The 27920-nt window shown below is 49.7% G+C and overlaps 1 protein-coding gene across 2 annotated transcripts; it reads left to right on the top strand.

Moving 5' to 3' along the window:
* The first annotated feature begins 33 nt into the window (after positions 1–33).
* Positions 34–27812, top strand: Pdzd4 (PDZ domain containing 4). 2 transcript variants are annotated; one of them, XM_090326764.1, is made up of 8 exons: positions 34–627; positions 21561–21814; positions 22670–22760; positions 23207–23305; positions 24627–24689; positions 24981–25082; positions 25397–25492; positions 25665–27812. In XM_090326764.1, exons 1-8 carry the CDS (start codon positions 568–570, stop codon positions 27207–27209), a joined length of 2310 nt encoding a protein of 769 aa, XP_090182890.1. In that variant the 5' UTR covers positions 34–567; the 3' UTR covers positions 27210–27812. The 2 variants fall into 2 exon arrangements, with proteins under 2 accessions (XP_090182890.1, XP_090182891.1); XM_090326765.1 differs by lacking the exons at positions 21561–21814; positions 22670–22760.
* The last annotated feature ends 108 nt before the right edge of the window (positions 27813–27920 follow it).

The following is a 27920-nucleotide window of genomic DNA, read 5'->3' as shown; positions in this document are numbered from 1 at the left end:
CTGGAGCTCCAAGAGCCCGATCCGGAGAGGCGGGACCTCGGGTGCGGGCCGGGCCGCGAGCGGGGGCTCCCGTTCGCCGCCGCCCCCCAGGTCGGCGGGCCGGGCCGGGCCAAGCCTCGGCGCGAAGCGCGAAGGCTGGGCTCCCAGGGCTGATGGCCATGGGTGGGAGCCGGAGGCGGCAGCGGCAGCGACAGCGGCGGGCCCCGCGGGCGGAGAGGCGCGCGGCCCTCGGCCCTTGACGGCTCTCGCGGCCAGGCGCGCCCCCGAGCCTACTGGGGGGGGGGCGTAGCCAGGCAACGCCCCGCGCGCCACCCATCCCCCGCTGCCCTTTTTTTCGTGGCCGGGTGCAAGGGAGCATGCCTGCGGCTGGCCTTGGCCAAGGAAGAGTTAAGCTGAGGGGCGTGGAGCTGCCCCCAGTTCGGGGGCGTGCCCCCCTTCTCTGCTAGGGGGCTCTCTCACTGCGCTAGGAAATGGCCCCCGGCCCCAGCCCGGGACCCGAGGTCCCGTGCACCAGCCTGTGAAAGACGTCTTCCCTTTCCCGCCCTCTTTTCCTTGCCGGCCAGCACCATGGGATGTAATATGTGCGTGGTCCAGAAACCGGAGGAGCAGTACAAAGTGATGCTTCAGGTAGGGCAGCCGGGCTGCAAGGACTATGGGCCCAGCCGTGCCACGAGAAGGAGCCGATCGCGTGGGGAGGGCCAGGTGGAGTGGGAGAGGCAGGTGTGGGACGGCAAAGGGGCTTGAAGTGGAAAAGGTAGGAAGCGAGGGACAGGATTGTCCAGATGCTCTGGTTGCTGGGTGTTGGCGCTCCGTGGGAACCCCACGGTTAAGGAGAACTGGGTGGGGGCTGGAGGCGGTGGGGATCATGATTTGGGCGTCCACACGACGAGGATTCCAACCCTGTATGTAGATCAGGCCACGACAGGAAGTTGGGATTGGCCCAGTGAAGACGTGCTTCTGTCCCGGGACAGAGACATGCAATGAGGTCGGGCCCCATAGTGGTTGCATAGCAGCTGGCTCAACTCCGGGCATTCACTATCCCAGCTAGACCCAGAACCAAGAAAGCCACTGGGCACCCCAACTACGGACAGTGGGCAAATCCTGGGCCCGGCAGGCGACTGCCCCAGAAACCCCAACCTGCACTCAACGTCCTATCTAGGGCAGTCTGCACATGCCTGCACCCACTATGGGTTTGGCCCGCATGACCTGTAGGGTCCTGGGCCTTGCAGTGAGTGGGCATCTTTCCGGTCCGACATGCCCCACCCACGTGCTCCTGTTGACACAGTACTCTGTGGCTTACTAGGCGTTGGGGGACTTGGACGCAACACGAAACACATGACCACATGCTAGCACCTTGAGCCTGGCCCCTCAGCTCCAAGTGCGCTTTCCTTGCCTGTGCGTGGCGTCACTACGTGAGTGCATGCCTGTGCCCCGTCTGTGTGTGCACGGAGGTTCCCATGCCCCGTGTGTGTGTACTTTATGTGTACAAATTGCAAGCTTTTAACACAAATGTCTCTCAAATGATGTGGCCTCAGATGCACTAGGACCAAGTACAGAAAGGTCAAGGTCAGGGGCAGTCGGGAACCCAGAAGCACATGCAGGTGCAGACAGGTATGAGTTTAGTACCTCTAGCCTGAGCCCAGCAAGTGCATGTTAGGCTGCTGTTAACTGACAAGCTCCTAGGCTGGGAGCTGGGAGGCAGCACACAGAAGAGGCAGGCACAGCCAAACGGCAAACGGCCATGAACCACAGGATGGGGATATTGAGGTGGCCTTGAAGAAAACAGAATTTGTGCTGTGACCAATGTTGCCCTGGCCATCCATGAACTGCTGAAGGTGCAAGGTGGCAGGGGGTGGCATACAAGTTTTGTTCCAACTTTGTGGCATTTCTATCCCCCTCGCTTTGGGCCTCCCCTAGAAATGCCCATGCCCTCACTTCTCAGACTGCCAGCTTCTACCTTTTCCCTTTTCCATACTGGTCTCCGCTGCTGCAGATTCTCTCTGTTCCCGCTCTTTGATGACATTTGCTGGCCCTTGCTGTTCTTCTTGGTCCAGGAGAGCATGTTGTGAAGTCTGTTGGATTTCTGAATCTAGTGGAAGGAAGACTGGCTTGACTCCAGATCCTATCCTCATTGCTTCCTTTTTCTGGAATCACCCCATCAAAGAGCAGGCAGCTCCCCCTTGCTGCCTTGACTATGGGGTGACCCTTGTGAAAGTCCACCAGGACTGCTTTCAGGAGGCTCTAATGAGCATGAGGGCTGAAGCTGGAGCCTCCCAGATTCACTTCCTCTTTCTCATTCATGGCAGGAGCTGACCCTCTGCTGCCATCCTCCACACACTGTCCTTTACTTTCTCCATTTCTCTCCTGGGCATGGGTATAGATGGGATGGTTGCAAATGTGAAGCTGTCTTTTAAAATTAAGTGGAAGAAAACAAAAATGAATAAAAACAATTCAGAGAAAGCAAGGAGAATGATTAGCGACTCTATTGGTTGCGCCTTTGGAGAAGGACACCCTGGCACAGTCCAGCAGGCCAGAAGCTGCTTCTACTACAACAGACAGGAGCGTTAGTCCCACTTCCTACCTCCCAGAACCCTTGAACACATTTGCTCCCCCACGTCTCCCAAAGGGACATCACCTATGTATGGCCTGGGCACCTGTTGGAGTAATGGACTCCACAGGCACCGCATTTAAGCCCATGAAGTTGGCTTTCAGGAAAATGAAGACATGCAACCAACCAACCTTCCTTTTCATTCCTTTCTTTCTTGTTCTGCGCCTGGGCGCTGTCCATGAGCTTTTATATTCAAGGTTAGCACTCTACCATTTGAGCCACAGCTCCACTGATAACTTTTTGTGGTTAATTGGACATAACATTCTCGTGGGGAATCCTTACATCTCAACCTCCTGAATATCTAGGATTATAGATGTGAGCACCTGTACCATTTACAGTCGTACTAGCAACATATAATTTTCCAATGAGCCTATAAACATCTGTTTTCTGGTTATCTCAGTGCTGTGCTACTGGGTGTGAATTGCCATGTTACTTAGTGTGGCTTTTTGTTTGTTTTGGATAGTGCTGGGAATAAAACCACTACCTCTGACAATAGCCTCATTCCCAGATCTCATGTGGTTTTCATTTGGATCTTGGGCATGTTTTCTTGTGCTTATTAGCCATTTACATGTCTGCTTGGGGAGTATCATCACATTTCTCTGATTATTGGAGCCTTGTACAAACTTTTTGAAATTAGGAAATATGACTCTTTTAACTTTATGTATCCTTTAAGATTGTTTCCGTGTGAATTTTGGGGAAGAATTAAATATCTGAAACGTGAGCTGGAGCTTTCACAGGCATTGTATTGAAGTTGTGTATCAGAAGGCTATTACTCCATTTACTTGAGTCTTTAATATCTTTCAGTGGTATATTGCCTTCTCATTTTAGGCAGTACTGGGGTTTGAACTCAGGGCTTTACTCCACAACTCTTCTGCCTATATATTGCACTTCTTTGTGGTGACTTTATTCAAATGTTTTATTCTTTATCAAGTCTTAGTATATTGTAATAACTTCATTTTAGGCTTTCTCATTGGTATTGTAAGAAATACATTTAGAGGCTGAATACCTGTAGTGTCACGTGTCATGTGTATAATCTTAGCTACTCAGAAAAGTGAGATTTGAGGATTTTTTTAGGCCAACCCAGGCAGAAAAATCATGTGAGACCCTTCAATTAACCACAAAAGAAATATATTGGGTGGCAGGGCAGGGGTTGGGGGTGGGGGTGGGAGGGGTGCTGGGGGGATGGTACCCAGGACCTTGCACTTACCAGGCAAGTGCTCCAACATGGGGCTAGATTCCCAGCTTCTAGACACGATTGTGTACGTGTGTGTGTGTGTGTGTATGTGTATCCTGTTTTTTGTTTTCTTTTGTTTTGTTGGCCTTGGGGCTTGGACTCGGCCTGGGTGTTGTCCCTGAGCTCTTCAGCTCAAGGCTACCGCCTTACCCCCTGAGCCACGCCCACTTCCCATTTTCTAGTAGTTTATTGGACATAAAACTCTACAGTCTTTAGTGCTGGGGCTGGCTTTGAACCAAGATGCTTAGATCTCAGCCTCCTGAGTAGCTAGGATTACAGGTGTGAGCCACTGCATCTGGCTTTGATCCTGTAATCTCATTCAACCATTCAATGTCATTCAATTTGTTTACTAATTCTAGTAGTTTTGGTTTTGTTTTTGTGCCTATCCTGGGGTTTGAATTCAGGACCCGGGCTGTGTCCCTCAGCTTTTTTGCTTAAGCCTAGCACTCTACTATTTGAACCACTTATCTACTGTCAGCTTTTTGCTCATTAATTGGTAATAAGAGTCTCACAGTCTTTTTGAAGCCAGTCTGTGCTAGCTTTAAACCATGGTCCTTAGATTTCAGCCTCCTGAGTAGGTAGGATCGCAGGAATGAGCCACCACTTTCTGGTTTAGTTCTAGTAGATTTTAGTAGAGCTGGGAATGTGGCTTAGTGTTACAGTGCTTGCATAGCATGCATGAAGCCCTGGGTTGCACTCCTCAGTATCACATAAATAGAAAAAAAAACCAAAACAGAAATGGCACTATGGCTCAAGTCATAGAGCACTAGCTTTGAGCACAGAGAGGTGCAGGGACAGTGCCAGGCCCTGAGTTCAAACCCTAGTAATGGCAAAACAATTAAAAATTTTACTTGTTTCCACTGTAGATGCATCCATTTCCCCCCTCTATTCCTCTTCCCTCTCTCCTCTCTTCCTTTCCCCTCTGAGTCTATCTCCAGTACAGTGTTGAGCAGATGAGCAGAAGTGGTCAGAGCAGTTATCCTTGCCTTGTTACTGGTTGCACAAGGAAAAGAAAGTTTCTTGTCTTCCATTTGTAACTTAGGCACGATGTGGGCTTTTTTCCTATGTAGACCAGGCTGGTGTGTGTGTGCGTGAGAGAGAGAGAGAGAGAAAGAAAGAGAGAGACAGAGAGAGAGAGAGAGAGACAGAGAGAGAGAGAGAGAGAGAGAGAGAGAGAGAGAGAGAGAGAGAGAGACAGAGAGAGAGACAGAGAGAGAGAGACAGAGAGAGAGAGACAGAGAGAGAGAGAGAGAGAGAGACAGAGAGAGATAGAGAGACAGAGACAGAGACAGAGACAGAGAGAGAGAATCAGTCCTGGGGCTTGAATTCAGGGCCTTGGTGCTCTCCCTGAGCCTGTTGGTGCTCAAAGCTAGTGCTCTACCACTTGAGCCACAGCTCCACTTCCTGATTTTTGATGGTAATTGGGGATAAGAGTCCAACAGACTTTTCTGCCCGGGCTGGCTTCGAACCTTGGAAGTCAGATCTCAGGCTCCTAAGTAGCATTAGCCCCTGGTGCCCAGCTGCCCAGGTAGTCTTGAATTTGAAATCTCCCTTCTGAGACTGCAGGAGGGTGGCATCGTGTCTGCTTTCATTGTGGGTTTTTCTTTTTCGTTGGTCGTGGGGTTTGAATTCTGGGCTTGGGCGCTGTCCCTGAGCTCCTCAGATCAAGGCTAGTGCTCTACCCCTTTGAGCCACAGCAGTTGTGGGTTTTTCATAGATGCCTTTTTACTAGGTTGAGGAAGCTCTCTATTCCTCATTTGTTGAATGATAAAACACTTGAGGCATTGTTGGATTTTGTCAAGAGCTTTCTCTGTGGCTATTGATGACTTCGTGGTGTTGGTCCTTTATTTTATGGATAATGTTTGTGACAGGCCGTTAATGTGGCATGTCAGAACTCATGCCCATTTCTATTATTCCAGTGGTGTCCTCCCAATATACTGGATGTAGTAAGTCGGGTATGGAGGCAAGGAGAGGAAAGCTTGGGAAATAACAAAGCCCCATTGAAAATGGGGTGTGAATGTGTGTTGACCTAGGAGAAAGAAGTAGCCCAATTATCAAAGATAGATAGCAAACTGTGCACCTCACCCCAAACTACAAGCTAACCAGAGCCTTTCCTCGTGACCCTGCTTGCCACCTCTATCCTTCCCCTCCACCACTTCAGTCATGTCCTACACTCTATGGACCCTATTATGTCTCTGTCTCTCTATCTCCGTCCCATTATTCTGATCTTTCTAAACTTGGTATTCTTTCTTATTCAATGAATGGTAGTACACCATCCCTGATGAACAAAACTGTTCACCACTGCACTCCACTCATGCTTTTGGACAGGGAAAGGGGCAGTGCTGGGGCTTTAGATCAGGGCCTGGGTTCTATCCCTTAGCATTTTATTTTTGCTGGTTGTGGGGTTTGAATTCAGGCCATAAGCAGCGTTGTCCTTAGCTTTTCTGCTCAGGGATAGTGCTCTACCACTTTGAGCCACAGTGCCACTTCCAGTTTCCTGATGGCAAATTGGAGTTAAGAGTCTCACTAATTTACCTGCCTGGACTGGTTTTGAATCCTGATCTTCAGACCTCAGCCTCCTGAGAAGCTACAATTACAGATATGAGCCAGTGATGCCCTGCTAGGTGGTAAGGGTTGAAGTAGCTTGGGACAAAATTTCACTCTGGGGCCGGGAGTTTGGCCTTGTGGTAGAGTGCTTGCCTAGCATGCACGAAGACCCAGGTTCGATTCCTCGGTACCACATACATAGAAAAAAGCCGGAAGTGGTGCTAAGGCTCAAGTGGTAGAGCTGTAGCCTTGAGAAAATCCAAGGACAGTGCTCAGGCCCTGAGCCCAAGCCCAGGACTGGGAAAAAAATTGGCTTTGCTCTCTCCCCAGAGCATTAGATGAGGTGTTAGCCAAAGAATGGCTCAGTGACTTGTTAGAAGAAGCGCTTGCGTAAGGTGGTAGAGATAATGAAAGCAGAATTTGAATGCACAGCAATGTTCACTGGTGCTTGCATTAGGATGCCCTCGTATCCTATTGGGTTGAGGGCATTACGACTGCCACCAGTCCATTCAGTTGGTCATTAAGGGATGGAAATAACCTATGGACACAGTAGCAGAATAATGTCCAATATTATTCTGAGGTGCTTTTTCCCCCTTTTTATTCGGTGTTGATCCTGGGGCTTGAACTCAGGGCCTGGGTGCTTGTCCCTGAACTTTTGTGCTTGAGGCCAGGGCTTTACCACTTGAGCCACACAGCTCTGTTTCTGGCTTTTTGGTGGTCAATTGGAGATGAGGGTTACAGACTTTCCTGCCTGAGCTGGCTCCTCTGAAAGGGGATCTTCAGATCTCAGCCTCCTGAGTAGCCACCAGAGCCTCCAGCTTATTCTGAGACTTTTTTGAATGTGATAGAAAAGGGAGAAAAAAAAACAACCCATAAAAAGGCCCCCAAGTTATGAGAAAATATGGCATGTATGCTGATTTAGAACAGGGGCTGGTACAACAATAAAGGCACATTTGACCATTTTGTACAGGACAGATGGTGAAGTCTCAGGTTCCAAGATAGCTTTCCCTTTAACAGCATTTTGCCGGTTTTTTGGCTTTCTTGGAGCAATCTCATTCTTTTTCCCCCTCTTTCCTTGTTCTGAGATCAGGTTTACCTTTGCTACTAAAATATATGTAGTATTTGTCTGTGTGCTTGAATTATAGCTTGAACTTTCTCCAGTCGTGACCTGAGTGGTGCCTTCAGTTCCTGACCTGAGGTAGAGGGAGCAAGTGTGACAATGTTCTCAGTACTGGTTCATGTGGGTGGAAAGAAAAACACCTGATCTTGATGACAGTGCTTGGAATTGGTTGGCATTTTCCTGTGTACTGTATGGAGAATTTGTTCCTCCTCATTACTACTTTGTGTGTGTGTGCATGTGTGTGTGTGTGTGTGTGTGTGTGTGTGTGTGTGTGTGTGTGTGTGTGTGCCTCTACTCAAGCTTGAACTTAGGACCTCAAGCTTCTGCTTACCTACGCTATACCACTTGAGCCACACCCCCACTTCATTGTAGGGTCAGTGGAGACAAGATTTGCTTGTTCATTAGAGATATGATTCCTAGCCCAAGGTGTCTATCCTCAAATCTCACCTTCCAGAGTAGCTATGATTATAGGAATAAGCCACTCACAGCTCACTTTCTATGTGCTTTTGAGGCAGGACTGCAGAGAATAGCCAACTTTCCTCTAGAGACATTTCAGGGAGCGTGGGCCAGCTTGCACCCCTTCTGGTTTTGAGGTTGGTAGGGAGAGAAGAGATGGAGTACTAGCCCGTTTTTGGTATTGTTTTGTTTTGTTTTTCTGTGATTGGGGCTTGAACTCTGGGCCTAGGCCAGCTCAAGGATAGAACTCTACCACTTGAATCACAGCTCTATTTCTGACATTTTGTTGGTTATTGGAGATAAGACTTTCAGACTTTCCTGCCTGGCCTGGTTTCAAACTGTGATCCTTAAACCTCAGCTTCCCGGTACCTAGTATTATAGGTAGACGTAAGCTACTGGCACTGGATCTAGCCTGCGTGTTTTCTTTGTGTGTGTGTGTGTGTGTGTGTGTGTGTGTGTGTGTGTGTGTGTGTGTGTGTGTGTGGTGTGTGTGTGTGTGTGTGATGGGGCTTTTGTCCCTGAGCTCTTCAGCTCAAGGCTACCAACCTACCCTTGAGCCAAGCGCCATTTCTCATGTTGCAGAGGTTAATTGGAGATAAGAGTCTCAGGTGCTTTTGTGCTCTGGCTGGCTTTGAACTGTCATCCTCAGATCTCAGCCTTCTGAGTAGCTGGGATTACAGATGTGAGTCACCACGCCCGAATTCTAGCCTGTTTTCGATCAAGCTGAGGAGTAGTCTCCTGAGGGTCCTCACTGTACCCTCCACTATCTGCCTTGCCCTGGCTCTGCTTAAAATGCACATTCTCATTGTCCTGAGTGGGGCCTAGGAGTCTATATTTCTTATCAACTCGGAGTATATGGATGCTGTCGGCCTAAGGGCCTCAGATAGGACTTGTGCTAAATCGCAAGAAGCCCTAAGCGATGCCCATTACTAGGGAAGTAATTGCCACTCCCAGTAAGCAGCAAGGCTTTATTGCAGACCTATAGAGTGCTAAAGGAAATTCCCCAAGTAGAGATCCGAGGGACATGATCTATTCTATGCCATGTGCAGCTAGCCTTGTTTTTCCCCCAACCACACCCTTACCAACATATAAGCAGCCCTTGCTACGTCCTCCCAGCTACTAAAAAGGCTTTGTTGATGCAGTTTCCTAGCTGCCATTGTGCTCTGTCCTCCAGCCCTGAGCAGCAAAGCTAGGTGCAGAGTTAGAGGGGAAAGAGGGGAGGTATGACTTGTCACCTTTGGCAGGGCCTCACCTCTAGATGGTATATGCAGCTGCCATCCTTAGGAATTCTTAGAACTTAAGGCATTTTACAGCCTCCAGTGGAATAAATGACTCAGATGTGAAAGATTGTGGGAAGAACAGGTTGTTTACAAGGTCCCAAAACATTAGCCTTAATGACTAAGGAGCAAGGAAAAGAAATGACACTTTATGCTGCCTGGGTGATAGGTGGTACACATCTGTAATCCCACCACTTGGAAGGCAGAGGTAAGGGAGTATGAGTTTGAGGCCAGTCTGGGCTGTACAGTGAGAACTTGTCTCAAAAAGAAAAAAGGAAGCTGGGGGCAGTGGCTCACACCTATAATCCTAGCTACTCAGGAGGCTGAGATCTGAGGATCTGGGTTCAAAGCCAGCCCGGGCACTAAAGACTATGAGGCTCTTGTCTGCAATTAACCACTAGAAAACCGAAAGTGGCTCTGTGGCTCAATGGGTAGGGCTGTAGCCTTAAGGTGAAGAGTTCGGGGACAATGCCCGGGCCCAGGGGTGGGGCGGTAGCATTGAGGTGAAGAGCTCAGGGAGAGCGCCCAAAGTGCAAGACCCATGACTGTCACACACACACACCACACACACACACAAAGGAAGGAGAAAGAAATAGACAAAGTTCACCTTATAGGGAAAGATCAGTAGCCCTGCTGCCTATGTGAGCAGCAGTGGGAGGAAATGGGGCAGGGGGAGGGATGGTACAGGATCAGCTGGCTGGTGTTCTTGTGTGTGGTGGTCCCTGGCTTGGGCAGTGTCAGATCATCATCTACACTTGAGTCAAAGCTCTTTTCAGCTTTGTGGTAGTTAACTGGAGATAAGAGTCTCATGGACTTTCATACCTCAGCTGACTTCAAACTTCTGTCTTCAGATCTCAGCCTGTTGAGTAGCTACGATTACAGGTATGAACCACTGGCTCCCAACAGAACTTTAAAAAATATTTTTTTTGCCAGACTTAGGGCTTGAACTCAGGGCCTGGGCCGTTTTCTTGTGCTTTCTAAAGGCTAGCACATCGAGCCACAGCATCACTTCCGTGTTTCTCATTCTATGTGGTACCAAGAAATCGAACCCAGGACTTCATGCATGCTAGGCAGCACTCTACCACTAGGACATCTTCTTACTGCCAAACCTTCTTAATTAATGTGAATCTCATTACCAGGAATGAATTGCAAATGAATAATCTGGGGTATTATACAGAGACTCTGTGAAGTGGTCAATGTCATGGAAGTAGGAAAAAAAGTAATAGATTGTTTTTAAATTAAAGAAGACTCATACTGAGACATGATGAGGTAAAATGGGCATACTACTTGATTGAATCTTAGATGAAAAGAAGTTATAAAGGCATTAGCGGTACAATTGGCAAGATCAGATTGTGTGTACAGTAAATTTCATGGTAGGGTGTTGTGCTTTCAAGATGGGAAGTAATGGCTGCTTGCTTTCAATCTTCCTGGAGGTTAGCAATTTCCAAAATCCCAACTGGGAAAAACATAATTGAGGACTTGGGGCCATTGAAAAGACGAGAGAACTGAGAGCCACCAGATGGCTCAGGCTGCGGTTTTCCACACCTCTCGTCTTTGATTTTCTGTCCACTTCCACATCTCAGTCACACCTGTCTGGGAGCAGCTGCTTCCAAGATGTCCTCTGGACACTGCTGACAGCAAAATTCTCAACCAGCAGGTTGGTGGGAACTAAAGGATAACTTCGGGCTTCCTTTTTTCCAGCCTCAGTGCCCTAATCTGCAGGGTGGCAGGAGGGGGCGTGTGCTAACTAACAGTGAGACCCACCACCTATTACCAATGGAAATGAAGGGGACCCAGGAGGTCTCGGGCCTCCAGTAGGGCTCCTCCTCCCACCAGCTCACATTTGCAGACAGGGGAGGTGTGTAGGGGCGCCCAGGCCCCCCCCCATGCTCATCTCCACAGGCGTGCAGTTCACCTGGGACTCGTCCACACGCTAGTTACACCTGCCTGGCAGCAGCTCTGTGGTGGGTCGAGTTTGCACCCACCCTGCGTGTATCCTCCAGCTGCTGTGGCTGTGGCTGCGGCTGCCTCCGCCTCTGTGTGCTCTTTGTCTGAGGCTTCAGGCTCAGAAGGCGGGGCTTCCATGCCTGTGCACCGCCTTCAGCCCCACAGAGAAGCGCCAGCTCCTCCAGCCCAGGGGTGCCTCTGCTGGGACCTGTCTGTTCCCAGACCCCAAAGGCCTACCGGGCCTGTCTTGCACCCGTGATCCAAGCTGCTGCCTGTTGCCCACCTCCCTCTCCCTCATGTCCCCTCAACTACTGAAGGTGCCTACACTTTGTCTGGCATTCTTCGGTCTCAGAATTTTTTTTCCCCTCTGATTCTCATCAGCACTCAGCTCCTGCCCGCGTGTCTGTGCAATGGCCCCACCTCCAACAGCCCCAACCCATATTTAAACCAAAGCTTCTGAAGGCTGTGTCTAGTCTGGCTGACACCCCCACTCCACCAAGCCCCCTCTTTTTCATCACCATCTCAGACAGGCTTTCCTCCCTGTCCCCTGCAATAGATCCACACGTTCCCTTTCCATACTGCAGCTCTGCCACCCCCACTGGGAGCCACTGATCACCTTCTCATCCTTGACTTTAAGGTTTACCCCTAGCCAGTCCATGTCAGGTGGTTCCAAAGTCCGCTGCAAATCTCTTTTTGTGTCTACACTCAGTTTTATAGGTAAGCTAATGATTTCAAATCAAAAACAATTATTACTTCAGCTGAACAGCAGTGGTCACAGGACACCAGATTAGATGGTTTTGGTTTCGGTTAAATACAGGTAAAGTGGCACACTGGAAAAACTTTCAGATCTCAAGAACTTCAAGCTGGAATTGGGAATGTGGCTTAAGAAGTAGAATGCTTGTCTAACATACACAAGGCCCTGTGTTTCATTCCTGATACCACATAAATATATATAAATATATATATATATTTAATTTTGTGGGTCATGTGGCTTGAACTCCCGGGTGTTGTCCCTGAGCTCTTCAGCACAAGGGTACTGCCCTAGTCTTGAGCCAAGCCCCACTTCCCATTTTCTAGAGGTTAATTGGAGATAAGAGTCTCAGGTCCTTTTGTGCCCAGTCTGGCTTTGAACCTTGATCCTCAGATCTCAGCCTCCTGAGGTATCTAGGATTTCAGGCGTGAGTTTGCCTTACCTGGCAAAAAATAAAAATTTAAAAAAGAACTTCAAGCTGGAGGTTAACATTTGCACTGAATGAAAGATATCCACTTTCACCATTTGTGCCCCAACTCAAGCCTCCCCCGTCGTTGACTCTTCCTGTTTGGACATGGCCTGCACTTACTTATGTATTTATTTATTTAGGTGTCAAGTTGCTTGAACTCTGGGCTTGGGTGTTTTCCCTGATCTCTTCAGCTCAAAGCTAGCACCCTACCCCTTGAGCCACAGTCCTACTTCCCATTTTCCACTGATTAATTGGAGATAAGTCTCTTTGTATTACCTGGGCTGGCTTTGAACCACCATCCTTAGATCTCGGCCTTCTGAGGAGCTAGGATTACAGGTGTGAGTCACCCTGACTTACTTATTTTTTGTTGCTTGTGAGACTTGAACTCTGGGCCTGGGCACTCGCTGTCTCTGAGCTCTTCATCTCAACCTAGCACCTACTCCTTGATCCACAGCAGCAAATTCCAGTTTTCTGGTGATTAATTGCAGATAAGAGTCTCACAGCTTTAGGGCTTTAGTGCCCAGACTGCCTTGAACATTGATCCTCAGATCTCAGCCTTCTGACTAGCTAGGATTACAGGTGTGAGCCACCAGGAGATTCTTATCTCCAATTAATTATCAAAAGAAATGAACCTGAAGTAGAGCTGTAGCTTAAAGTGCTAGAGTGCTACCATTGAATGAAGCACAGGGGTTATATGTGCAACAAAATTTGTTGATGGGTTGGGGCCGGGAGTTTGGCCTAGTGGTAGAGTGTCTAGCATGCACGAAGACCCAGGTTCAATTCCTCGGTACCACATACATAGAAAAAGGCTGGAAGTGGTGCTGTGGCTCAAGTGGCAGAGTGCTAGCCTTGACAAAAGCCCAAGAACAGTGCTTAAGCCCTGAGCTCAAGCCCAGGACTGGCAAAAAAAAAAAGAAACGTTATCGATGGCATTTTGTCCATAATGGCATTTTGTCCATTCATTACGCATTTTATACAGCATTATACAACTAACCAGAACAGGTTCATCTTTCAAAAGGAAATCTAGACCTTACTCTCCACTATCCTCCAACTAATTTCTGACAACCATTACTCTTTTCTGTCCCTGTGTATTTGCCTATTATGTAAATCCAATTCAGCAGAAGGAGCTGGGTGTAGCAGTGTGTGCCTAATAATTCCAGCTACAGTAGGAAATAAGAATAGGAGCATTGAAGTCCATGTATTTGCCTGTGAAGGAGATGAGGTCCTATGTAAAAAAAAATAACCAGGGCAAAAAGGGCTAAAGATGTGGTTCAACAGTAGACTGCCTAACAAACATGAGGCCGTGTGTGCTGCCAAAAAAGTCATAGCATTTATGGCCTTTGTGTTTGTTTTATTTACTTTAGAGCATTTTCAAGGTCTATCCATGTTGTAACATGTTTTATTCATTCATAATCCATGCCTTTCTGTAGTTGAATAGTATTCTGCATGTGTACCCCACTGTACCGATCCATTCATCGGTTGGTGAATACTTTCTAACCCTTGGATATATTCAATGGTGCCAGTGTGAATATTTGTGCATTGCTGGGTTCGAAATTCTATGTTTAATCATTGTGTGTGTGTGCGTGCGCGCATGCATGCCATTCCTGGGCTTGAAGTCAGGGTCTGGACAATGTCCTTGAGTGTTTATGCTCAAGGCTAGTGTTCTACCTCTTTGAGCCCTATCTCTACTTCTTTTTCTGAATAGTTTATTGGAGTCTCATACACTTTCCTGCCCTGGCTGGCCTTGAACCATGATCCTCAGATCTCAACCTCCACCAGCGCCTGCCTGGTTTTATGATTTATCTTTTGAGGAACTTCATACTGTTTTCCACAGTGGTGACACTATTTTTCTTTCCCATCAGCAATGTGAGGGTTCAGGGGTCCCCACATCCTCTTCAATACTTGTTACTTTCCTATATGTTCTCATTATGGTTTCAATTTGCCTTTTGCTTTTCCGAGTGATTAATGATTTTGAACATCTTTTTATATGGTTTTTTTTTGGCTCATTTTCTAGCCCTATCTGTCTCTTGCTTCCTTTATTATTAATTAATTAACTTGTGCCAGTTCTGTGGCTTGAACTCAGAGCCTGGGCACTCACTGTTCCTAAGCTTCTTTTGCTCAAGTGTAGCAATCAACCACTTGAGCTCACTGCTCCACTTACAGCTTCTTTTTTTGCCAGTTCTGGGGCTTGAGCTCAGGGCCTGACCACTGTCCTTGGGCTTTCCTCAAGGCTAGAGCTCTACCACCTGAGCCACAGCACCACTTCCAGCTTTTTTCTATGTACGTGGTACCGAGGAATCCAACCGAGGTCTTCGTGCATGCTAGGCAAGCACTCTACCCCTAGGACAAACTACTGTCCCTTATAGCTTCTTTTTTAGTAGTTAATTGTTAAAGAGTCTCAGACTTCCCTGCCCCATCTGACTTCAAACCATGATCCTCAGATCTCAGCCTCCTGAGTCATTGGGATTACAGGCATGAGCCATTAATGCCTGGACTCCTTCCCTTCGTTAAAACACGGACTGAGTCAAATGTACAGTTGTAGTTCTAGGCTAGATGCTCACCTCTAAGGATTCCACTTGTCACATCACTTGCTCTAAGATTCTAAATAGACAAGTAACAGTGACTGGCAGAGAAAGGAAATTTCTTTCCTGTGTGTGTGGGGGGGGGTCATGGGGCTTGAACTTAGCTTGGGTGCTGTTCCTGAGCTCTTTAGCTCAAGGCTACCACCCTACCCTTGAGCCAAGCCCCACTTCCTGTTATCTAGAGATTAATTGGAGATAAGAGTCTCAGGTCCTTTTGTGCCTGGGCTTTGAACCTTGATCCTCAGATCTCAGCTTCCTGAGTAGCTAGGATTACAGGAGTAAGCCACCCATACTTCACTGAGAAAGGAAAAAAAATGTTTATTGTTGGGGTAATGTATAGAGGGGCTGCAATTACATTCGTCAGGTGGTAGGTGCATTACTTCTCACATATTGATACCCCTTCTCATGGTTTTTGTCCCCATTTCCCTCTCCCCACCCTTCCCAATCATCTTGTTTCTCCCCCTTCCCTTTCCTATTTCAAATAAACAAATAAATTTATATATAGTATACCAGGTAACAAAGTTATATCCAGTAACAATATGAGATTAACCAAAGGGCAACAAAAGACAAAAGAAATAACATAGTAAATTAAGAACAACAATCCACACAAGATAAAGCTCTTGTTTCCATATCCTAGAGGTCCTTTCATTTAGTGTCATACTATATGGCCTTATGTACCTAGGTTTTGCTCTATTGTAAATCTCTGCTAGGAGAGCCCAAGGTTTCTACTGATTATGACAAATGAGGGAAACCATTGAGCCTATGTTCCTTTGAGTCTGGCTTACTTCACTTAATATGATTTTTTGCAAGTCTTTCCATTTCTAGAGAAAGGAAATTTCTAACACCATGGTCCCACCACAGGAAGAAGCTAAGTAAGCATCTCAACCTGTTTTTTTTTAAAGGAACATACATGAGATTTAGGGGAGTTTTTGCACTTTTAAAATAGCTATTATTGTTATTATTTTTGTTATGGTCTTGGATCTTGAACTCAGAGCCTGGACACGTCCCTGACCTTTGGTTTTTTTCAAGACTAGCACTTTTTCTCTTGAGTCACAGCTTCTCTTTTGAATTTTGGTAGTTAATTGGCGATGAGTCTCATGGAGTTGACTGCCTGGTGTGGATTTGAATCTTGTTTCTTAGATCTCAGCCTTCTGAATAGCTTGGCTTATAGGCATAAACTACCACCATCTGGCTTAAAATTGTTATTTTTAATTTTTTTTGCCAGTCCTGGGCTTGAGCTCAGGGCCTGAGCACTGTCCTTGGGCTTTTTCAAAGCTAGAGCTCTACGACTTAAGCCACAGCACCACTCTGGCTTTTTCTATGTATATAGTACTGAGGAATCGAACCCGGTTCTTTGTGTATGCTAGGCAAGCACTCTACCACTAGGCCAAACTCCCGGCCTAAAATTATTATTAAGTACTTATACAAATATGTTACATTATTAATTACTTTTACAAATATGTTACAAGTCCATAAGTCAGGTTCTGAACATGTTTCTCAACCAGTGTCATACCTTCCGAGGTTTAGGTTTAAGTACAGGAAGAAATGGGCAGTGAGGAGGAAAAGGTTCAGGCAGAGTGGTCTGGTGGACCATTTCTCCTCTGGGATTCTGTGAAGGGCTGGGGAGATGCTGTTCTCACTGTTCTCACTTGAGGGCAGCATCCGCCTCCCCTGAGAGGACACCTCCCATGCCTCTTCCTCGTGGCTATTTGGGGGTGAGTTGTCCTGTGGGGCTTTGCATAGTGATGTTTCAGATCAGTCCTGTCTTTCTGGAACACAAGGTAATGACTCAGAGTAAAGGAGACAAATGTAAAATGGAGGAATTTTATGCTTCTCCTGGTTAACTTGAGTGCCCAAGTGAGGGAGTCAATACTTTTTTTTTAATGTTTATTGTTGGGGTAATGTATAGAGGGGCTGCAGTTACATTCGTCAGGTGGTAGGCACATTACTTCTCACATATTGGTACCCCTTCTCATGTCTTTGTCCCCATTTCCCTCCCAATCATTTTGTTTCTCTCCCTGCCCTTCCCTATTTCAAATGAACAAATAAGGGTGTCAAAACCAATTTTTTGAGTCCTGGAGGTTGAACTCAGGGCTTGAGCACTGTCCTTGCGTTTTCTCAAGGCTAGAGCTCTACCAATTGAGCCACAGCATCACTTCCAGCTTTTTCTGTGTATGTGGTACAAAGGAATTGAATCCGGGTCTTTGTGCATGCTAGGCAAGCACTCTACCACTAGGCCACACTCCCAGCCCCAGTACTTTTTTCTCCCAGTACTAGATAGACTTTGAGTCATGGGCCTTTGGATTCCTCACACAGCTTGCTTGCTTATGGCTGGCACTCTACCACTTGAACTACACTTCCAGCCAGACTTTTGATGATGAATAGGGAGATAGAATCTCTTGTCCTACCCCCTACAAATGTGGGCAGAGGCAACCAGTTTGAGGTCCTGTGGTAAACCCCTGCACATGTAAGCCCTCCTTTCCCTTGATTATCCTCTAATACCCATGCCCAGCACAACCCCCACTGCTTCTCCTCTTTAGTTATTCCCAGGCCAGCGAACTTGGTCCCTTCTCCACATTGCCCTGTCCACCTTCCAGTCTGGTCACTTCCCCCACAGCCCTGGCAGCGGGCTCTCCCTGACAGTCGAGGCTCACAGCATGGATGGGAGGGTGCAGCAGTGCAGGGACCTCACTCGCAACCAAGGGGTACAACGTGGCACAGCTGCCCCCCCAGCCATGGGCTAAAAAAGGGCGCAGGATGGGCTCAGCCCCGCTGTAGACACAACCACCAAGGGTCCTGCAGGCTCTGGTTCTTCCCCTCCCTGGTCCGCTGGAGTCTGCTTTATTCCCCTACACAGGACCCTCCTCTCTCCTTGGCCTCAGACATTGTGCCAGGGAAGGCCGGGGCCATAGTGCACTGTGGCTACCCATAGTCATTTCAGGGAGTGAATCATGGGACCTGAAACAAGGGGACGACAGGAGAGCCAGACCACAGGCTGTGGCTTCCTAGGCCACCTTCTCTGGGAGAGTGGAGACTGTGCTCTATTTCTTCTTCCCAACACTATCTTCCTTCCCAAATGAGGGCCTTTCTGATCCCAGACATTGGCTTACTTATGTATGCTGCTCCTGGGGCTTGAATTCAGGGCCAGATGCTGTCTCTTAGCTTTTTATTCATGGCTCGCTAGAACCACTGTGCTCCATATCTGGCTTTTTATGGATAGAGATAAGAGTCTCTTGGATTTTCTTATCTGGACTGGCTTTGAACCATGACACATCTGGGCCTCCTCAGATGCTACGATTATAGCTGTGAGTCACTGCTGCCTGGTTTTTCTTTTCTTTTTCTTTTTTTTACTTTGTGTGTGTGCTGGTACTAGGGCTTGAAGTCCGGGCCTGGACTCTCCCTTAGCTTTTTGTGCTGAAGGTTGGCACTGTACCTCTTGAGCCACATTTCCACTTTCAGCCTTTTGGGGACAATTGGCTCCCAAAGGATACATTTCCTATAATGCTATTCTTTAAGTTTGTAAATTTTGGTCTTAGTAACTTCACCTAAAACAGAAATCACAATGGCAATTTGGATACCTGCTCTGGCATTTTGAATGCACTTCCTGTGCACCAGGCATGTTGTAACACCGGCAAAAATGCTGCTGAACATTCTTGAAATTAAATTCAGATCCTGTTTCTCAAAGGGTCTGATGAACCTTTTTGTTTTCTTTTGGGTCAGTGCTGATGCTTGAACTCAGGATCTGAGGTTTTGTGCTCCACCACTGCTCTACTTCTGGTGGCTTCTCATTGGAGATTAGCATCTCATAGTCTTTACTACCAGAGTCTCATGGACTTTCCTACCAGGGCTAACTTGGAACCACAATCCTCAGATATCAGCCTCTTGAGTAGCTAGAATTACAGGCCTCAGCCACTAGCAGCTGGCTAATGAATCTTTTCAAACATCTTTGTAGCTGCTGACAAATCCTCCATGTGCACACAGAAGGAAGGGGGCTGTGAGTTGGAACTTGCTGGGCTGAGTGTGTTTGCATGGCGGACTCCAGGTGGCAGTCAAGATCTCCAAATTCAGCTATTTTAGAAGCAAATGGGGGGGGGGAGAAGCCATGACAGTGTGCATAAGCTAGCCAGCATGGCCCAGTGCTATTTCTGGGGACTATGATTACTAGGAACTGTGTCTGTATGTGGTGGGGCTTTGAACTCAGGGCTTTACACTTAGTAGAAAAGTACTTTACCACTTCCGTCATAGTCACTGTGAGACTTTATTTTGATCTTTGTATCCCCTGTTTCCTCAGTGTGATGCTTTATGCATTTTTTTTGCCAGTCCTGGGCTTGAGCTCAGGGCCTGAGCACTGTCCTTGGACTTTTCTCAAGGCTAGAGCTCTACCACTTGAGCCTCAGCACCACTTCCGGCTTTTCCTTTTCTCTTTCTTTCTTTCTTTCTTTCTTTCTTTCTTTCTTTCTTTCTTTCTTTCTTTCTTTCTTTCTTTCTTTCTTGTTTTGGTGAGTCATGGGGCTTGAACTCTGGGCCTGGGTGCTGTTCCTGAGCTCTTCAGCTTAAGACTACCCCTACCCTTGAGCCAAACCCCCAATTCCGGTTTTCTGGTGATTAATTGGCGATAAGAGTCTCATGTTCTTTACTGCCCAGGCTGGCTTTGAACCTTGATCCTCAGACCTCAGCCTCCTGAGTAGTTGGGATTTCAGGCGTGAGCTACCACATCCGGCCACTTCTGGCTTTTTCTGTGTATGTGGTACTGAGAAATGGAACCCAGGGCTTTTTGCATGTTAGGCAAGCACTGTACCGCTAGGCCACACTCCCAGCCCTCTCCCCTTTGTTTTTGGGAGGTACTGGAGTTTGATATCTGTGCTTACTAGGCTGGTCCTGCTGTTTGCTGGTTATATTGGAGGCCAAATCTTGGACTTTTCTGCCTGAACTCATACAAGCTATCCTCTGGAATAGTTAGGGTTACAGACTTCAGCCACCACCATGTTTATCTCATCCTATATGATTCTTCGGTTTGCAGTCAAGAAATTCTCATTCTTGTAGGATACACCCATGTCACTCCCAAGCCTGAGGGCTTTCCTGGCTTCTGGTTTTTCTTTTCCCTCATTTAGTGTTTGGGTATTTTCTAGAATTTCCACTCTGAGGTGCCACTTTCTCCATCTTGCTTCTTGAGTTTCTCCTGGGATTCTTTTGCTGGACCCTGGGCCTGGGCCCAGATTAGCCAACACTTCCTTGTGCCCTGATGAGAAGAAGGTGAATTGGGAGATGCCAGAGTAAAGAAGTGAGTTCTCCTTTCTTGGCTTCCATCCCTCACCGAAGGAGGACATAAAGGGTGCAGTACGCTCCAGGACCAGCGCTTCAGAGACTGGCCAGGCTTGAGCCAGCCTTCTGTGGAGTCTGCCTTGCTTTTGTCCTTTCCACCCGTGGATCTGCTCAACCCACGCTGGTAGCAATGCTGCTTCCTCCGTGGACCCTGACCTGCCATGGCCTGCTTGTCATCCTGGCCACTGTACAGCCTCTCCTGGCTCACAACTTGACTGAATGGAGACAATAACAGCTTGTGTTAAGGTTGCTCAGGGTTCACATCCATGATCTTGCCAGGAACTTGGCACAAAGCAAGCACCCAAGAAAGCATGGTGGGTTTAGACATTCACTTCTTTGCCATTTGGCCATGTCTTATACAGCTCTAGGCTTCCTGTGTGTCAGTGTTTTCTCCTTAGCAAGTCAGTGGCCATATGAGGACACACAGAACAAGCTTGGGGCAGCTTTCTCTGCACTGCCCCCTCCCCTGCTCTGCTGCAGAGATACTTGGTGGTAAATGGGGTCCATACTCATGACTTCAGATTGGTTGAGCACCATGTACAACTCGCTGCACTGCTTAGCATGGTTCAGTCATTTCAGTCACGCCCAAGGGATTCTTCTCCTAGGTCTTCGGGAGGCTGGCTCCCACCTCAGTGCTGCCAGATGTACAAGTGGGCCCGAGTGGAAGGATACCACAGTGTTAGGTGGCTTTTTTTTCCTGCCAGTCCTGGGGCTTGAATTCTGGACCTAGGCACTGTCCCTGAGCTTCTTTTCTTTTGCTCAAGGCAAGCTTTCTGCCATTTGAGCCCACAGTGCCACTTCCAGCATTTTTAGTAGCTTTATTTTAGAGATAAGATTCTCATGGACTTGAGTTCCTGGGCTAGCTTTGAACCTTGATCCTCAGATCTCAGCCTCCCGAGTAGCTAGGATTACAGGTGTGAGCCATTGGTTTTCCAGCTTGTAGCTGGCTTTTGCCAAAGGCAGGACTGAAAGGTGTTAAAAGGCAAGAACAGAGTCTCCACACCCAGCACCAATAGCACATCAAGCTGGCCTTGCGTGGGGCCCAGTGATCCCCACATGGCACTCTGGGGAAGAAGCTGACAAGTGGGGTTTGCTGGGGAATGAGGGTACTAAGAGACTGGCATCCACAGGTGGGGAGCAGATCCCCTGGGTGCTGATTAGCAGCTCAGGGTCCTGCTGGCCTTCCTGTCCACAGAGGGAAGGAGTAGGACCTTGAGGGTTCTCACAGAGCGATGTCTCTGCCACAGGTGAACGGGAAGGAGCTCTCCAAGCTGTCTCAGGAGCAAACCCTAGAGGCCCTGCGAGCCTCCAAGGAGCCCCTGGTGATCCAGGTGCTGAGACGCAGCCCCCGCCTGCGGGGGGACAGCTCCTGCCATGACCTTCAGCTGGTGGACAGTGGCACTCAGACCGACATCACCTTCGAGCATATCATGGCGCTGGGCAAGCTGCGCCCGCCCACCCCACCCATGGGCGTCCTGGAGCCGTACGTCCTCTCTGAGCTGTGAGTTGCCCACAGGAGGGCCCCAGGCCCTGCCTCCAGAGGCGCCACTGATGCAGCTCTAGCCATGGCAAGGAGACCCGACTTGGCCTGCCCCTCTTGGGCAGGAGCAGGCTTCTTGGCCTCCAAAACTTGACCATGGCAGCGTCAGCAGGCCAACACGCCTCGACCGTGCTGTTCCTCCATTTTTTTCCCTCCTCTGACGTCCCATCGTCTCTGCCTCCTCCTCACGGCATTACTCCTTGAATCTTCTCACATCTCTTATCTGTCCCATTCCTCCACCTGCTCTGAATTTCCTCCATCTCTTCAGCTTCTTTCTTTGGTCCACTCAGACGAGGGGCCTGTCATCCAGGCCAGGTGGTCCGTGATCATGTGAATGCTCAGTCATTGTGACGCAGGGAGGGAGACCGCGGGGCTGTGAGCAGCCACCCTTAGCTTTGGGGCCAGGCAGGCATGCCCTGGAGGCAGAGGGGTGCCGGTCTGTTCTGCAGAAGGCCTCTAGTGCTTGGGTAACTCCTGGGGGTGGTGCATGAGTGGGACAAGTGCTGGGGGCAGGTGGGGTGCCTGGAGTTTTGAAGGGGACAAGTCCTAGCTCGGGGGATGAGGTGGGGAGAGGGAGGCATGCCTGGGTCCTCAAGGTGGACCCGTGCACACTCCTGTATCTGGAACTTTCCTGGTTCCTCTGATCCTTTAGCAAAGGGGTAGGCTAAGGAGGAGGAAGTACCTGACCGCCTACCCTGGAAGTTGCACCCGGAGCAGGGCTCCATGCCAAGTGTCCTGGGGCTGGCCAGCCTGGAGCTAGGGCTAGGGTGCCACAGGAGCCAGCAGCCTGCCTGACCCCCGCCTTCTCCTGGTCAGCCCCCCGATCAGCCATGAGTATTATGACCCAGCGGAGTTCATGGAGGGCGGCCCACAGGAGGCAGACCGTATGGACGAACTGGAGTATGAGGTGAGCCTGGAGGCCAGACAGGGCCTGCAGCCAGCCCGAGGAGCCAGTGCAGACCTGCTTTCTGCAGCCCTGCCCAGGCCTGGCTCCAGCTGCCTCCAGTGAGCGCCTGGCTGAGTTAGGGAGGGTACGGGTGACGTGTGGTGCGTTCTGTGTTGGTGAGTCTTTGTCCCATGCATGGCTGTCCTGTGCATCCTCTATGTGTACATCGTGTGCAGCATGGGTATTTCTTGGCACGAGACACACTGAACGCTTGCGCCATTTGGGATGGTAAGAGAAGGAAGCCCTGAGAGCCAGAAGCTGCACACTCAGTTCCGGTGACTGGAGGGGGAGGTGAAGGGGCTGCTGGGGGCGAGAGGCTGGGCTGAGGCTGCTGCAAGCTGCATGCCTCCTTGCTCATGCGGCCTGGGCCTTTCTACCTCTGCTTCCTCCCATACCCCATGTGGCAGGAGGTGGAGTTGTATAAAAGCAGCCACCGAGACAAGCTGGGCCTGATGGTATGCTACCGCACGGATGATGAGGAAGACCTGGGCATCTACGTCGGAGAGGTATGGAGGTGGGCACTGAGCACAGAGACAGCCTAAAGCTGCCATTATCTGCCTGGGCCTTCCATGTGTCACAGTAGGCTGCAAGGTGAAGTTCTTAGCCCTGCAGCCTGTTGCTTCTGTAGGCAGTATCCTACACATTCAGGCCCAGGCTTTGTTCTCTCCCAAATGCTGCAGCCAGCCACTGCAGGACTTCCATCAGCTGTTTCCTAATGAAGCCCATCTCTAGCTGCAGACTGGTGGCTCATACTTGTAATCCTAGCTACTCAGGAGGCTGAGATCTGAGGATCATGGTTCAAATCCAGCCCAGGCAGGAAAGTCCATGAGATTTTGTGTGTGTGTGTGTGTGTGTGTGTGTGTGTGTGTGTGTGTGTGTGTGTGTATATATATATATATATATATATATATATATATATATATATATGTTGCCAGTGCTAGGCTTGAGCTCAGGGCCTAAGCATTGTCCTTGGGCTTTCTCAAGACTACAGCTCTACCACTTGAGCCACACAGCACCAGTTATGGCTTTTTCTATGTATGTGGTATCAAGGAATCAAACCCAGGTCTTCGTGCATGCTAGGCAAGCCGTCTATCACTAGGTAAACTCCTAGCTCCCTCTGTATATAAGATTCTTATCTTCAATTAACCACCAGAAAACCAGAAGTGCAGCCACAGTTCAATGTAGTAGAGAGCCCATGGAAAGTACCCAGGTTCTGAATTCAAGTCCCACAACTGTCCCTCCTAAAAAAAAAAGGAAAAGCTCACCTTCGTTGCACTATCTATTAAACCCAAGACGCTGATATTTTTATGATGAAGAAGGATACAAGAGCATAGGTCTTTTTTTTGCCAGTTCTGGAGCTTGAACTCAGGGCCTGAGCACTGTCCTTGGGTTTTGTTAAGGCTACAGCGCTACCACTTGAGCCACAGCACCGCTTCTGGTTTTTTTCTATGTATGTGGTACTGATGGACTGAAACCTGGTCTTCATGCATGCTAGGCAAACACTCTACCACCAGGCCAAACTTCTGGCCCCAATAGCATAGGTTTTGATGACAAGGAATACATGTTGATGCATAGGAATGCTGAAGTTGGGGGTAAGGTCATTGAAATATTAAGTAGGGGCTCATTAGCATGAGCTCTCCCAAGGGAGGGAGGCAAAGTTCCCAAGGGCCTCTGCTGTGCTTCCTGGAGCTTGGAAGCTGCTTCTGGGAGTTGAGGCAGGAATGACAGAGCCTTCAGTTTGCTTAGCCATCAAGGCAAGGCTACCCCTTCTCCCTGCAAAGGCCATCACAGTAGCTGCTAAGTCCCCAAGATGCATGTGTCCTGCAGGTAAACCCCAACAGCATCGCAGCCAAAGACGGCCGGATCCGTGAGGGAGACCGCATCATCCAGGTGAGCATTTTGAAACTTCACCTAGTCCCAGCCCTCTTTTAAGGAGCACTAGCCTGATGGCTGGCCACCTGCGCTGTCTGAAACCTGGGTGGGACCTCACGTCTCTTCTGTTCAACTGCCCCTAAGGACTGCTGTGTACCCAGGAAATCCATGGGTACCACCCAACCTCCTTTCCCTCTGTGTTTGGTCCATCTTGTTCTGCCAGCACATGTATTCTCACATACCATTAACGCCCTGTCCTGCTCTGCCATGGCCCTTAGCTTCTTGTTGATTGTCCCTGGCCTGTCACAGATTAATGGCATGGACGTCCAGAACCGAGAAGAGGCTGTAGCCATGCTGAGCCAGGAGGAGAACACGAATATCTCCCTACTTGTAGCCCGGCCTGAAAGTCAGGTGGGTGTCCACGTCCACCTACAGGGCAACCTGGAGCCCCCAACATGACATTCTCTGCTTGGCAGTTGCACATCTGTGATAGATGCACAGATAGATATAACAATTGCCTGAAGTTGTGGGGTGGAGGAGCAGGGGGTTCCCAGAGCCTGCTTCTCCTCCCAGTCTCTGGTGGCTGAGTAGAGTGAGACTGAGACAACCGTCCCTCTTTTGGGGTTGTTTGATTGACTTTCATCGAGAGTATGGGTCCTGCAGGGGAAGCAGGGAGGGTCTGTAATATGGTAAATGATGAAGATATAACAAGTCCATCTCTGCAGCTAGCGAAGCGGTGGAAGGACAGCGATCGGGATGACTTCCTAGATGACTTTGGCTCTGAGAATGAGGGGAAGCTGAAGTCACCCCCTGAGCAACAGGTACAGAAGGAGGAAGGGCTCCTGGTGGGGGAGTAAGAAAAGGACGAGGGATGGGCTGGGGCCCTATAGGGCCTTGTAACAGACCAGATAAGGAGCTAGCCTTGAAAGCCCTGCGAGGTTTGTCACATCTTTGCTGGATCCCAACTGACTATACTGCTCTTTCCTACTGTAGCCTGGAGATGAGGAGAAGAGGGCTGCTGATGTGGGTCCAGGCCTGAGCAACAGTCAGGATCTGGACAGCGGTGTAGGCCGGACTGACGAGAGCACCCGCAATGAAGAAAGTTCAGAACATGACCTGCTGGGGGATGAGCCCCCAAGCACGACCAACACCCCTGGAAGCTTACGCAAGTTTGGTCTACAAGGGGAGGCCCTGCAGAGCAGGGACTTCCACTTCAGCATGGACTCACTGCTGGCCGAGGGGGCGGGGATGGGGGGAGGGGACGTGCCCGGCCTCACTGATGAGGAGTATGAGCGCTACCGGGAGCTGCTGGAGATCAAGTGCCACCTGGAGAATGGCAACCAGCTAGGCATTCTCTTCTCCCGGGCCTCCAGTGGTAACAGCGCCTTGGATGTCAACCGCAACGAGAGCCTGGGCCATGAGATGGCGATGCTGGAGGAGGAGCTGAGGCACCTGGAATTCAAGTGCCGCAACATCCTTCGGGCCCAGAAGATGCAGCAGCTGAGGGAGCGCTGCATGAAGGCCTGGCTACTGGAGGAAGAGAGCCTGTATGACCTGGCAGCCAGTGAGCCCAAGAAGCATGAGCTATCAGACATCTCAGAGCTGCCGGAGAAGTCAGATAAGGACAGCACCAGCGCCTACAACACAGGGGAGAGCTGTCGCAGCACGCCGCTGTTGGTGGAGCCCATGCCCGAGAGCCCTCTGAAGCGAGCCACAGCTGCCAACTCCAACTTGAACCGGACTCCACCCGGCCCCCCTGTCACCACCCACCCTAAGGCGGCCCCTCCACCAGGGAGCCCTGCCAAGTTCCGATCCCTCTCCCGGGATGCCAATGGTGGCCGGAGACAGCATGCAGAGGAGCGCGTCCGCCGCAGTCCCAAGACTGGGGCGACCTTGGAGCGCGTGGGCCCTGAAGGCAGCCCTTACCTGTCACGGCGCCACCGGGGCCAGGGCCAGGAGAGTGAGCACTACCATAGCTGCATGCAGCTGGCCCCAACACGTGGCCTAGAAGAGCTAGGCCATGGCTCCTTGGGGTTTGCCGCGGGTCCTCGGGTGGGTGGGGTGGTGGCCGCAGCTGCTGAAGCCCCTCGCATGGAGTGGAAGGTGAAGGTGCGCAGCGATGGTACCCGCTATGTGGCCAAGCGGCCTGTGCGAGACCGGCTGCTGAAGGCCCGGGCCTTGAAGATCCGGGAGGAGCGCAGCGGCATGACCACTGATGACGATGCTGTGAGCGAGATGAAGATGGGCCGCTACTGGAGCAAGGAGGAGCGGAAACAGCACCTCATCCGTGCCCGGGAGCATCGGAAGCGGCGTGAGTTTATGATGCAGAGCCGGCTGGAGTGTTTGAGGGAGCAGCAGAATGGCGACAGCAAGCCTGAGCTCAACATCATTGCCTTGAGCCACCGCAAGACCATGAAGAAGCGAAACAAGAAGATCCTAGATAACTGGATCACCATCCAGGAGATGCTGGCCCACGGCGCACGCTCAGCTGATGGCAAGCGGGTCTACAACCCTCTGCTCTCAGTCACCACGGTCTGAGTTATCCAGGCAACCTGGCCCAGAGGCCTTCAGAGCCCCTGGGGTCCAGCCGCCCCTCACACTTCCCTAGAATCTAGTTCGTGTGTCTGTGTGTGTGCTTGCACGCTGTGCTTGGGCACCACTCCTACCTGTCTTTTGTGTGTGTGCACAGGACTTGGTTAAGCAGAGAAGACCCAAGAAGGGACACTTCCTTTCCGACACATGCTTCCTTCTCCCCAAGTAAAGAGCTCATGTTGTTACACCCTGAATTGAGGGCATACCTACAGTGGGCTGTGTATGCGTGCACACACGCTGCTGACATACACCTAACTTCTTAAAAGTGATGATTTGGAGACAAGGAAATGGGTACACAAGAGAGGTGCAGTGGACTTTCCTAAGCACAAGGCGAGGACCAGCGTCACTGCTGAGCGCGGCCTCTCCCCACCCCTGGGAGCTGAAGTTATTTGTAGACAAAGGCAACCCTGAATTTTGTGGTTTTTCTCCCTTTCTGTGCTTGCCAATAGTTGTTTTTTGTTTTGTGGATCTGCTCTGGGGGCTCGCAGCTCCTTCAAGCAGCCTGAGGAAGGTGGACCTCACCGAGGGTTAGCTGGGAAGGAGGTGGGTGAGGAAGGGAGGGCTAGGGTGGGAGGGAAGGGGGGGAATGGTGGGAGGAATGGGAAGCAGCTGACTTGGTGGCCCCCCCATTCTGAGGGATGGGAACCTGTGTCTTGG

The sequence above is a fragment of the Megascapheus bottae genome, chromosome X, assembly GCF_031878675.1.
Source record: "Megascapheus bottae isolate mThoBot1 chromosome X, mThoBot2.hap1, whole genome shotgun sequence".
Classification (NCBI taxonomy): Eukaryota; Metazoa; Chordata; class Mammalia; order Rodentia; family Geomyidae; genus Megascapheus; species Megascapheus bottae.
Note: the sequence above shows the minus strand (reverse complement) of the source record. Positions and strands in the feature narration are given on the sequence as shown.